General features: G+C 37.1%; 1 protein-coding gene across 1 annotated transcript; it reads left to right on the forward strand.

Annotated features, from left to right (window-relative positions):
* The first annotated feature begins 4,211 nt into the window (after positions 1-4,211).
* Positions 4,212-6,445, forward strand: LOC115453569 (heat shock protein 68). The gene has a single exon (XM_030182273.2). The coding sequence runs from the start codon at positions 4,372-4,374 to the stop codon at positions 6,271-6,273; it is 1,902 nt and encodes a 633-aa protein (XP_030038133.2). The 5' UTR covers positions 4,212-4,371; the 3' UTR covers positions 6,274-6,445.
* Positions 6,446-14,441: the final 7,996 nt, after the last annotated feature.

Consider the following 14,441-nt stretch of genomic DNA (forward strand, 5'->3'; position numbering starts at 1 on the left):
CTGGTGCCTATACATACCAAAGATACTTATGCTATTTTGAAGAAATATATTATGTATTTTCAATACAATACTTATAGACATTTTTATTTTGCATTTGTATTTTAAAAACAACTCAATATGAACATCTCTAACCGCTACATACCTACTTGGTAATTTAATTTTATTTTCTAAACCACTCAAATAATAAGTAACATCCGTAATATCATTGTGGTTGTATGGTAAGTAGCTAAAAAATTGTAAAAAAACAACCCTAAGGGTGGAAATATAGGGGATGATTGATTGTTCACTCACTGATTTTAATACTGAGTTGTGCGTAGCCTTGTTAGTCTCTGCCATTTAAATTTAAAATATAAAACATACATTAAGGTAGGAAAATAAACTAATAAGTTCATATCCTATTAATCGGTCACTCACATTAATTTATTACTAAAACAAAATAGCAATTTTTTTTTATTATTTAACAAAAAAATTTACTGCCGTCAAAAACCACTAAATATCAAAAAAATAATTAACATAACAGGTATACAGTATACGTATACATTTTATAATTTTAGGAAGTATTAAAATAGGTTTACAATGAAACAAAAATGTTAGTAAGTAAATGTGTTTTAATGATTTAGTACACAACCAATACCATTTAATGATTTAGTGTAAGGTAGGCTAGCGCCTAGTTTCCGGTGCCTGCCGCCACCGCGCCGGCCGGGCCTTGCCGGTCGCTGCTGAATCGTCTCTGAGATGATAAGACGTGGGTTCATTGATTGTAAGAAGAATTTTTGTGATGCAAGGGTGTTCCGAAAGAAAGAATTTTGCGTACATAGCATCACGCTTTTCCTTTTACAAAGGTGGGCAGAGCCTTGACACACATTTACGTAATTATATTAAGTTCCAGGCATGTAATAGGGAGCTAGTCTATAGCCATTTAAATAAGTACGTACTGCAATAATATTTTATCCGATTACAAACAGTTTATTTTTTTTATATCACAGAAGTACACAACTCTCTTGTAGAACAATTATTGGGTACAATTTATTCTTAAGAATTTTCAATTTTAAATTTATTATTCTCAATTAAAATTTTACTTCATCGTACAGCGCTATATCCCAATTTACCCCAATTGACAGGATTAAAAAAATTCGCTATTTTGACTCGAATAATCTATTGTGCCATAAAACGGTAGACGTCCCTCGTCCCGTCGTCGCACAATACGCGTGACGTATTCTCGAAGATTCTAGAAAGGGAACGACTCTTGTCTCTGCTTTCGCGCGTGGAATGTACTCTAAAGGGAGCTCACCGGAACAAGCCTTTTAATTAACAATTGTAATAATGTTCACCTCAGAAGTCAAGATACAAATAAAAATAAAACTATTTTTCGGTATTTAGCAAGCCTTTGAAACGGCGGGAGAAAATTATAAAAAATCGCGATAAAATTCGAATAATAGTTTTATTTCAATGTCTAACATTCGCGTCTACATAAGAAATCAGAATAAATACTTAAACAATAAATCCTAAGTCGAACTCTTTCCATTATTTATTTGTAAGTTAAAAAAAACAATTCACATGCATCACACGGGAAAACGTGTTTTTTTTAAAGTATAAATTACTAGCTTTTGCTTGCGGCTTCGTCTGCGTGAAGGAGTTTTTCGGGATATTTTTTTCCGACTTACTTGATATGTATCGTTATATTATGACCAAATTATACAAAATCATTATAAATTGTAGCCTATGTGTTATTTTGATATATAACCAATATTACTAGGTATAAAGTTTCATTCAAATCGGTTCAGTAGATTTTTCATGAAAGATAAGTAGGATTGCAGATGAGACAAGCAAGTTGCTAATCTGATGATACGATCGCCTGCAAATATTATCGATCCCCTCACGAACATTTAGCTGTTAAATTTTGTCTAAATATAAGCTCCTGGCAAAGGCTGTAGGCACTGTATTGCTTCTATCTTCCTGAGACATCACATGTAAAATTTAAATAGGTTAAAACATCAATAAAACAATAACCGAACCCAATAACGCGTGCAATGCTTGTACTTGGTGATAGAAATAGACCAAGCAATAGTAATTATCTAGCCATTCATATGCAAACTCTCGTGTCTCAGATTTGTATGTAAGAAATCTACTTGGGTACACATTAGTTTATGACTTTTAAATATGAATAAATAATGAGTAAAATAAATGTGAAAATGTTTTAAAAAATGTCGATAGCATAACAGGCACAAATATTTAAATCATACTGCCACTATAATCTATCTATACTTATAATAAATCTGTAGAGAGGTCAATTCTGTACATGAAATATATTTCCAAAATAATAACTATCAGGGGGTGATTAGGGATCGATACTGATGCCAAAAATGCAATTAGGAAATTTTTTGTCTGTCTGTCTGTCTGTCTGTCTGTCTGTCTGTATAACCGTTATAGAAACAAAAACTACTCAACGGATTTTATCGAAACTTGGTATAATTATTTTTCATACTCCTAAGCTGGTTATACTATACTTTTCATCACGCTACAATTAATAGGAGCAGAGCAGTGAAGGGAAGTGTTGGGAAACCGGGAGAAGTTACTCCATTTTTTAAGCTTCCGTCGCGTGTGCAACCTTAATGGCTAAAGCTACACAGAAATCATGTATGACGGAAATGTTCTCCTTAAAATTATATAAAAAATATCCCACGACAGCATATGTCTATCTTTTATGATTGACTCACAATAACACGTGTAACTCCCGATAGCTTAGCAGTTCGAAGCTTTCTCATTATATTTGTCTACTCTTACGTTTATAACACTCTCAGTCATCCCTAATTAAAAAAGTTAACATTATTAAATATTCAATCAAAAAGAATCATAGAAATCGGTATAGAAACACCAAAGTTATACATGAAATAGGCTAATAATAAGCCATCACGCGTGAATACTGAATCATGACATATGCTTTCTTCGATTTCACCAGGATCCCATCATCAGACCCTGATCGGACAATCGGACCACCTGCATACCACCATACATTAAAAAAACATCCCGACAAATTGAGCACCTCCTCCATTTTTGAAGTCCGAAATCCACGCGGGCGAAGCTGTGGGCGGCAGCTAGTAATACATAAGAAGGTATTTGTCGTAGAAATGATAAAGTGAAGATGCATTTAAAAAAACCGCGTAATCATAAATATTTTATGTAGTCACTTACTTAATACTTATCCAGTACACATAATTATACATTTTTAAAGTATATCTTTTCAATGTTTAAATGCATCATTAAATTAAATGTATGAAAAATAAATACTTACTTATTACTTAAATCAAATCTAGTAAAAACAAAAGTTTCATTCGTAATCCATCTTTCTGTCTTTCATCAGGATTTGTAAAGAAAAAATGACGACGCGCGGTAAATTCTAGACATTCATAATAAATAACAATCAACAATAGCAGACCACCGATCCGCCATAATCTTGAATGTTCCCTCTAAAACTCTGTTACTTACGACCGTTTTCTACTGCGTTCTAGATATTCAGACAGTGTTGCTGTGTGAGCAATATAAATATTCCAGAAATATGTCCTGAATTTTTTTTATATATAGGAAAATTTTATTTACTTAACTTCGGCTTTGCGATACAATTTTTATATTTGTATAAGTATAATAATTCTGATAACATATTGAATGCATGTTATTGTGCAAATATTTCAAATAAACAAAACATTTTGGATATTACGAAATCACAAAAAATATCCAACAGTAATTTAAGGCATGGAGCAATAATTATTATTTGTAGGTGAAGACGTTACAGGTATGTTTTTTATTATGTGACATTAGTGATTAGTTTTAATTTTCCTAAATAAAATCTTAATCTGCGAGTTTACGTGAGAACATAATATCTAACATAATTTATTACTGTTGTTATTTTAAACTTTAGGTTATTATTATATTGCTTTATAAATTATAAAATTGTTACACAAACAAAATTTTCATAATTCCATTTCTTGTTAGAAAAAAAACCGTAATGTTTATCTGATTTTATAACTTAGCAACACAGGAAAAACAAGAGTGAGCAATATAATTTTGTCTCTGTCGTCAAGTGCGGCATTGCTATTGGTCGGCGTTAATGACATTCCAGAACATTCGGCAAGAAAGGTGTTCTGATTGGCAGCGTCGCGCATGTTGTAGAACATTCTAGAATACTATTTGTTTAATATTTAAGCGCGCGCAGTGCGGCGGGAACTCAGTACAATTTGAAACATAATACGAAGCAGACGAAGAGACATCGGTGCGAAACCGAAACACAAGTTACGCTCTCAGCGAAGTGAAGAATATTTCCAGCGATTTTAAGAGTATTATTTACGGAAGAAAAGTAATCAACACACAATCAAAATGCCAGCAATTGGAATTGATCTCGGTACGACTTACTCGTGCGTCGGCGTGTGGCAGCACAGCAATGTGGAGATCATCGCCAACGACCAGGGCAACAGAACAACACCGTCGTACGTCGCGTTCACGGACACCGAGCGGCTGATCGGTGATGCGGCCAAGAACCAGGTGGCGCTGAACCCCAACAACACAGTGTTCGACGCGAAACGACTGATCGGCAGGAAGTTTGACGACCCAAAGATCCAACAGGATATGAAGCACTGGCCGTTCAAGGTGGTCAGCGACGGCGGCAAGCCCAAGATCCAAGTGGAGTTTAAGGGCGAGACGAAGAGGTTTGCGCCCGAGGAGATCAGCAGCATGGTGCTGACCAAGATGAAGGAGACGGCCGAGGCGTACCTGGGCAGCGCGGTGCGCGATGCGGTCATCACCGTGCCGGCGTACTTCAACGACTCACAGCGACAGGCAACCAAGGACGCAGGCGCCATCGCAGGACTGAACGTGCTGCGCATCATTAACGAGCCCACCGCCGCTGCACTCGCGTACGGCCTTGACAAGAACCTGAAGGGCGAGCGGAACGTGCTCATCTTCGACCTGGGCGGCGGCACCTTTGATGTGTCCATCCTGAGCATTGACGAGGGCTCGCTGTTCGAGGTGAAGGCGACGGCGGGTGACACTCACCTAGGTGGCGAGGACTTCGACAACCGGCTGGTGAACCACCTCGCGGAGGAGTTCCAGCGCAAGTTCAAAAAGGACCTGCGCTCTAACCCTCGCGCTCTCCGGCGTCTACGTACCGCAGCCGAGCGAGCCAAGCGCACGCTCTCGTCCAGCACTGAAGCAACTATCGAGATCGACGCGCTGTATGAGGGCATCGACTTCTACACACGAGTGTCGCGCGCGCGCTTTGAGGAGCTGAACGCAGACCTGTTCCGCGGCACCCTCGACCCCGTCGAGAAGGCGCTCAAGGACGCCAAGATGGACAAGAGTCAGATCCACGACGTGGTCCTCGTCGGAGGCTCGACGCGCATACCCAAAGTGCAGTCGCTACTACAGAACTTCTTCTGCGGCAAGAAGCTGAACCTGTCCATCAACCCGGACGAGGCGGTCGCGTACGGCGCCGCTGTGCAGGCCGCCATTCTGAGCGGCGCCACCGACTCCAAGATCCAGGACGTGCTGCTGGTGGACGTGGCTCCACTGTCGCTCGGCATCGAGACTGCTGGTGGCGTCATGACCAAGATCGTCGAGCGCAACTCCAAGATCCCGTGCAAACAGTCGCAGACGTTCACCACGTACTCTGACAACCAGCCAGCAGTCACGATCCAGGTATACGAGGGCGAGCGCGCCATGACGAAGGACAACAACCTGCTCGGCACGTTCGACCTGACCGGCATCCCGCCGGCGCCTCGCGGCGTCCCCAAGATCGACGTCACCTTCGACATGGACGCGAACGGTATCCTGAATGTGTCCGCCAAGGAGAACAGCACGGGTCGCTCGAAGAACATCGTGATTAAGAACGACCGCGGCCGACTGTCGCAGGCGGAAATCGAACGCATGCTCGCCGAGGCGGAGAGGTACAAGGAAGAGGACGAGAAGCAGCGGCAGCGCGTGGCGGCACGCAACCAGCTTGAGGCGTACGTATTCAGCGTGAAGCAGGCGCTCGACGACGCCGGCGACAAGCTCAGCGAGAGCGACAAGAGCACGGCGCGCTCCGCTTGTGATGAGGCGCTACGTTGGCTCGACAACAACACCCTCGCCGAGCAGGAAGAGTACGAGCACAAGCTCAAGGACCTGCAACGTGTCTGCTCACCGGTCATGACGAAGATGCACGGCGGCGCCGGTGCTGGGGCCGCGCCAGGAGGGCAACAGCACGGCAGAGCTGACGGACCCACCGTCGAAGAGGTCGACTAAACACTCATCTCACTTGAACATCTCGCAGCAACATAGTACCTGCAGTTTCTACGTGATTCGATGAAGGATGACAAAATGGATTATTTTTATAAGACTGATTAATTTATTGTACCACTTATGGCAGGGCATGATCACCAGTTGGAACAATAAATTGTTTTAAGTTATTTATTTACTTTGTGGTTTCATTTATCTAGATCTCAGGTTGCGATAATAAAAATATGCAATATTATTATATCCGAATTCCGATGCCTAGAACATATTATACAAATTTCATACGCATCAGAGATTCGCGTCGTACTTAAGGCATATAATACTTCTAATTATGTATGCGAATCAAATTTTGTTATAATGTTTTAGAAAAATCGATGTGGGTGGCAAGAGGTATCAAAAATCGGATGTTATAATATTTCTAGAACTAATAATACACTGTTTATTTGAGTGCCTATATCGAACTCGCGGTCTCCTATTTCTCAGCCGCGTTATTCACCCGTCGAGTGATGCCGGTAGAGGCCGTTGCGTGGTGAGTCAAACACGAAATGCGTCATACTTACGCCGCGAAGTAACTCATGGTTACCATACCATGGCCAAATTGTGTATGCGTACTGTAGCATAACCAGTACCATACATTTTTAAAGTATTTTTATAACTTGTTTTATTTAAATATATTAAAATCGATAAGTAACATTTCAAATCATTGTTTTAGACTGTTTTAGCATCAGGCACCAGTAGCTGAAAACTTAAGTAAAATGCCATCTATTGAGTGAATTAGTAATTATATTTTCGCAATGAAGAGTGTTTTTCTATTTTTACAATAATAGTGTAGGTTTCAAATCAAAAACTAAGCTAAGGCATTTAGTTTTACTTAGCTCGCATAGTTAAAAAAATTACACATACTGTATAGTGTATAGTAACACACTATCATTTTATATTATAGGTAGTTTGCGGGCTGCATTGAATTAGTTTAATGTGGATGTATAAAGCGCTCTCTGTTGTGTTGAATAATAAACGTATGCTATTTAGTTGCTTAAGAAAAATTTTAACTTACCACTAGATGTCGTTTTTACAACGAGATGTCAAAAAATCTTTTCCAGTACTATGGTTTGTCAAAAAAAAAAAATTACAATATTTCTTATTATATTAATACATATTATAACCCTAACATAACATATATATTGGAGTAACTTTTGGTTCTCGTACATTGCCACCTAGTACATCTGAAACCGATTGTTTTTATTGATTTATACTTACATGACTAGATGGCGTTAGGTGAATTTTATAACAGCATTTATGTTTTTAAGTTTCAATTTCATAATAATTTATAACGCCTTGCTAGCATTATATCAGCAGGTAATTTATGTTATATATTCAAGCATATTATTGAGGATTTCATTAAATAAGGACATTTATCTCAAAATTACTGGGGCTGTGTATGACTATCGAAAGAGGTTGCGTCCCTTCAACTATCCCGCCTTAATGGATGAACACCGGCCGAGCATTGGCGTACTTACAGATTTTCTCCAACGGAGGCAGATGGCGGGAGCAAAAAAAAAAGAAAATCTCGCCATCAATCTTGTACTACACGAGGCAACTGTAAGTGTAGGAGTTTTTTAAATGGGTGAAGACATTTTTAGGCTGACCGCCAAGTACCCTTGTCCTCCTAGATAGGTACGCCCAAGCAGCTGATCCTGGAAAATGGGACCTGATTTGTCAGAGCAACACACTATTGTGTTTTCACCATGTCGGTGAAAAGCCTCTATGGTGGTTATAAAAGCTAACTAGTCTGGTGATACCTTCCCAGCACGAAAGTCCCATCCAAATAATAACAAAGTTCATATCAGTTCCGCATATCAGAAGGTCAAGTTTGACAAATAAATAAGTTTTTAATATAATAATGGAGATGCACCAACGCGTTGCGAAAGCAGATTATCGAAATAACTTTTAATTCGGCGACTAGTCGGTAATAAATGTGAATTATCTAGTATTTTTATGAGCTATAGGTAAATAGAACATAACAAATTAAAAAGAAATACTTGAAATATAGTTTAAATTTTTTACTCAGGTACTTCTTAAAACAAAAACATAATTAAAATTATTAAGAACCTGTGAGCAAAAAGTCTAGTCGGCCAAGTCCATAGCCCATCTCTAAAAATATCCTTGATTTGATCAAAGTCATGTTTTATCTCAGAGTTTATTGCTTTTTAATCCCAGTATTATCATTAAATCTCTTATTATTCGACATAAAGTGATTTATCGAGTACAAATATTATAATCTATGAACGAAGTACATTGAAAAAAAAGTATATGACTTACTAGTTCCATACGTACCTAAAGGAGAATTTAAAAAAAAATTGTAATTTGAATAATTAAAGAATCATTATTATTTTGTTTTTCATTTATTAACTTTCGTGGTTATTAATGGAGTACTGAGAATTCAGCTGAGAAATTAACCTGCAAGTTTATTTTAGTTTTAAGAATAAGTAACAATAATAGGAAATGATGACAACAGGCCGGTATAATGGTGTCGACTGTCGAGCGAGAATCATAATATGTCGTCAGTCGACATTCAATTGGAGCCAGTCTACTTACCATCAGATGTTGTGGGGTCAGATTACCATGCACGTATAAAAAAGAATAAAAATCGATAAATACATGGGATCTTAAATGAACTCGAACTGATCTTAAACGTTTAATCAAAATATTTAAAAAAATAGTAACATATTATACTTATTTGTTTTATGAATTAAAACATTGGCAACAAAAATTTGGCAATTGCCAGACCGTCACATTGTTAGCCGCTGAGGACAATCGACTTAGCGATTGTGTTCTATTTTCGAACTGACATTCCATTGACGACTATGATGACATCTAGGTAATATTTTCCGAATTATTAAAAAAAACTCATCGTCAGCCTGTTTAAAAACGTCGCGTGTGCGTAAGCCCTTATAAAGTACACATTACAAACCGTTTTGACCGCTTGGAAACATAGAAGTTTGTTTTATAAACCTTCCGATGATAAATGTCGCAAAATATGACGTAGCATGGCAAAAACGAGTTAAGTACATATATCCATTATCTGGCGTGGCAACGGAGTTGACGTCACTATCTCCAATGGACAGCCATTGACAATACGTACAAGGCTGTAAGAAAGCCAACAAGATAAGGTTCTCACAAATCCTGCTATATCTGAAAGGGATTACCTAAAAATACTTGAAAAATATGATTTTGTAGGTACGCAGTATTTTATAAAAATGTGGAATTTGTTTAATATTAAGAATATTAATAAATTAATATTTATGGGAAATAAAAATGCATAATTTGACAGTCAACAAGATTATTTTAAATACCCGCATATGCGAATAGATATATTTCATTTAACTTAACCTGGAATTAAAATATAATGAAGTGACGAAGCATGACGGGGCTAAATATTATACAACTGATATGAGATATAGTTAAGGACGTAAATTAAATATGGCAGCAGACCGGTGTTGACAAACCTAATATGCAATAACATAGCTTTAGCCCTCGGCTCCGTCTGTATCGAAGTCCGTGGAGATAAAAGTTCATTCTCGCGATAAGTTTAAAGTAGCCTCTAAAACTCAGTATTCAGTAATGAACCATAAAACATCCAATTGAAATGGATGATATTCTGAATTGAATCTATGGCACTTATTACTAAACATAAAAAAAATATTTAATTCAACATTTTACCTTTTTAAATTTTAATATACAGTGCTATTCCGTAATCAATATATGTAAGTAAGAAACTGTAGATTAATAAGACGCCCACATATACCATAAATTAAAATATGTAAATATGTACTTCGTTTTATAATTTACGCTACAATAAAATGATTTTTGCACTAAACAATACAAAGTATTTATATATTACGTCACCCGTGGTAAGTATATAACTATAAAGAATTTTATTACAATATTAAAACAAGGTCCAAGGAGTATTTACGATAAAAAATCTCACAGCCTATAGGCACACACGAACGATTAAAATTATTATGCGACAAAATTTGAAACAGATCGTGATAAATTTTAATTTAATTTTCAAAATGGACAAAGCATCGGGACAAAGACACCAGGCGTAAACAGCCGAGTAAACAGTACTAATCGCTCGGTGTTATTTCTCGTGAAAACGTGTCATTTCGTTTCGCACAATCGACTTGTTTAAAACAGTAAACGTGGCGTGAATCACATACGTTTTTGGTTTTTAGAAACAATATTTTTGTTCACATATACATGTTTTTCATAGCAGTTTGTCTATGACAGTGTATCTCCTATATAGCTGTGTGACGCTATGTTCTAAATTACCCTGGAATGGTATTCGTATTTAAATTTCTATTGTTTTAAACGCGACGCGTTGCGTTACGTACTTCTAAAATAATGTGTAACATTGAGGATAAGGCCCAAGTAAGCGGCGATAGCCTAGTTGGGTGTGAAACGAACTGCCGACACTAATTTCCGCGGGTTCAAATCCTAAGGGCACACACCACTGACTTTTCTAAAAAATACGTGTGTAAAAATATTAGCCCTGGGCCCTTATTCTCTATCTCACACGTTATTTTGACAGTGCGTAACAAGCACGCAACACAACGCGTCATGTTTAGGACTATAGAGATTTGGCTTACAGAATACCATTCCACGCACATTTCTCGAAGATAACATGACACGGCCGCGTTACGCGCTTACACTATCATACAGAATAAGGGCCCAGTATTATATACTGTCCCACTGCTGGCCACGCGCCTCCTCTACTACTGACAGGAATTAGGCCTTAGTTCACCACGCTGGCTTGGTGCGGATTCGTAGACTTCACATACCCTCAATTCCTATAAATAACTTCTCCGGTGTGCAGGTTTGCTCACGATGTTTTCCTTCACCGTTCAAGCAAGCGATAGTTTACAAAGAATACACATTTTGCCTCATTTTCGCCTCACGTGTCCACTCCGACTTGTGTTAGTAAATAAAACTATGTGGGTCGGGTGCCGAGTCAATTGCCCGACATATCAAAAATGTCTGGCGATCGCAGCTTTTTCTAATATTAGCTAAATTGTATCAACGCTCCGGTCAATGTCTTCTTTATTTTATCATAATGCGAATGTTAGGTTTTTGATCTTTCTCTCATAGACCTTGGGAATTCGTGAAGGATAAAGTGAAAGTAGGTAAATAAAAACATTATTCATTAATTGCCCACCCTAGAGTTTATCATGTTCTGTAGCTTATACCTTAAACTGATTTTGAAAGACCAACACTGGAGTATCTTGCCCGTTCTTCTCTGATGAGAACTGCTTTTCGAACTGGTGTTACAATTAATATTGACGGAGTCTAAATAATGTATAAAATTTTACAGGTTCAAATGAATTTTTTCATTTCATTTATAGTCAGGTTTTGCGCGTGCCACCAGGCAAGCCATGTGGTTTTAATGAATTGCAAAGATACGAAATTATGCATTTGCATCCACGTATGTTAAATAAGGATATAATTAATTATATAATTCCAAATAAAAAAAAAACTGTTGAACATGTTTTTGCAGATGGGCCGGTCGTTGGCGTAATAAAATAAAGTTCTAAGAAAAAATACGCACTTATATTTAAAACAGGTAAACACTTCAAACGAATTTTAGAGTAAGTCTTCAGCTGAGTTGCATTTTGGTTTATCAACAGGAAAATCTCGTTTATTTTTCCAGGGAATTCCAATGGAGGATTTATGACATTATGCCCATTATCTTGACTAGCAACAAGTCCATGGCATACCTACCTATACATTTTTATTGTTTCTCTTATTTACATATGACTAATGTATTCAGAATATTCCATTCTTTTGTAACTTTAATTGCAAATACGATATGCACATTCCCGCAATTTTAATGTCAGGCCTACGTCTTCATAGTGCGTTGGGTAGATATGACAATACGTCTCCTCATAAAAAAAAATGGTTTCTGTAGTTTCACGCTTAATTTTGTGAAGTTTCGCTTAATATCAAAATTGGTTCAGCCGTTTTCGGAGTTAGGAAAAAATTAATAGACTCTGCTGCCTTAGTTTTATCTTCCTGCCAGTCTTGCTCGTTTATTTTGTAAGACCAGAAGAGCTATGGAAAATCGTCCATACATGTAGCGCTCTAACATTCACTTCTCTTTCACATTTTGAAATGCTCCATGATCCTCTTAAAATTAGGGAGTTTGTTTTTATTCAGTATTTAATACCAAGTGACCCTCCTCTCCCGATTGTTCTCTGCCTTATATATTATCCAGGAATTTGCGATTTACTCGTGATAAGTCATACAGTTTGTCCCTCTTTGGTGAATATAGGGTAGTGAAATTCAGGGGCGCGGTAAATCTAGTTCCATCAGTGGCTTCGAGCCAAACTAACCACTCTGGCCACGCTCCATTGGGTTGCCGTGATGATATCACTTCCTTTCTTTCATCGTGCCAAGATGTAGTGCCAAATTCAGCTCGCGTGTTTCACTGAAATACATTACTACTTTCGCCTGTGTGTAGTTAGGCGTTCCTTGTTCCTACATATATTTATTTTTTATTTGCCATCATCATCAACCCGTTGCAGTATATTGGTGGACATAGGCTTGTTCCGAGGTACGCCACAGAGTCCGGCCTACGGCTACAAAATAAATTATAGATTTAGGATCAATTAAAGATATGGCTATTAATCCCACAACAGACGAGACAAATACTTTTGAATCGAATAAATTTTTTTTTAGGTATGAGGTAACTTCCAGTTCTGATTATAACCATGTTACGGAGACTAAATCTAAATCCCATCATGGAGAACAAAACTGCCCAGTAAATATTATTTGCGCAAATCGCCATAATTCTAGAAGCAATAGCGGCACATGCCCAAAATATCGTTGTGTCAATAACATTTCGCGTCTGTTTACGTCGAAGTGGGATCAGCGCCAACTACCAACGTAAAGGCACGTTATGTTCTGCTGTTTGTAAATGCAGAGTCATTGGGGTTGACATTTTCTAGACTGGTTACAGCGATGAGAGGGTTGATAAGACAATTAGTAGGTAATGGAATACGATGCTTTTGGGGTAAAACAAAATGTTCAAATACTTGTTTAGGTGTTGGGCGATTGGAAATTTATGGTATTTGATACAAGGATAGAGGTTTTGTAGGGAAGCGAGACGTGACTTGGGATACATTGTAGGTATATTTTAGAGTCCAAATTAGTTTTGAAAACAAACCTAAAGTTTCATTATTTACAAGAATTAATTCCCAATTATTTTCTATCTTTTGAATGCATTAAACATTTTTCTAAAACCTTGAATGTTAAGCATATCATGCCCCTCTTTAGAAAATGATTGCTTTATTTTTCTTTAAAATATCATCCATATCCTTTTTTGGATGTTTGATGCTAACGTAACCGAGTGGATTACCTTTATACGTATACAAACGCATTTTATTATTGTTTAAATTCACACATTTTGCAATATTCACAAGGTCCGTTGTACGACAAATATGGAAATGTAGGTCAAATATATGCAAAGTTTTATATTTGTTAATCAATAACCTCTAATGTAATCTATGGAAACACTCAGAAAACTCATAAGGACGCTAATGTTGCAATAGATAAGGCTCATTATATTTTCACAGTTTTTTTTTGTTCTTGGCTATGGTTTTGTTCTTGATGTTTTTTTTTCTATTCATGCTGAGGTTTTCATGTGTTCGGGATATAAAAAACCATTTGGAAATGTTTTTAAATTTTAGAATTTATTTTTAACTTTGAATAGCAACTCACAAGAAATTCGTTAATAAAATTTAATAAAATAAGTAATTTACTAGAAAAAAATATACAATAAATACTCGCCTCGTCACTGTTTCCAAAACCAAAATTAAATTGCAGGTAGCAACATTAAAGATTTTTTATAGCGGATAAATGTACTTTCAGATAGATTAGTTTATCAAATTTTAGGGCTGACTCAACTAGTCCATTTTTCAAATACTATAAGAATATTAGTAGCCAACATATTTTTAAATATAATTAGAATCTTCATAAAATATGTGCTATAAACATAGCTGATTATTCTTTATGCACTTTGTTCCATGAAATTTAAGCCTCTTGAATTGTCTCATTAAATCGTTTATTATTTCACCACCATTCTGAACGCCGTCTGACTTGAGTAAGTCGTCAAGACACGC

This window comes from Manduca sexta, chromosome 3 (assembly GCF_014839805.1).
Source record: "Manduca sexta isolate Smith_Timp_Sample1 chromosome 3, JHU_Msex_v1.0, whole genome shotgun sequence".
NCBI lineage: Eukaryota > Metazoa > Arthropoda > Insecta > Lepidoptera > Sphingidae > Manduca > Manduca sexta.

Coding starts and splice junctions, on each gene's coding strand:
- LOC115453569 (XM_030182273.2), top strand. CDS start 4,372: ATGCCAGCAATTGGAATTGATCTCGGTACGACTTACTCGTGCGTCGGC.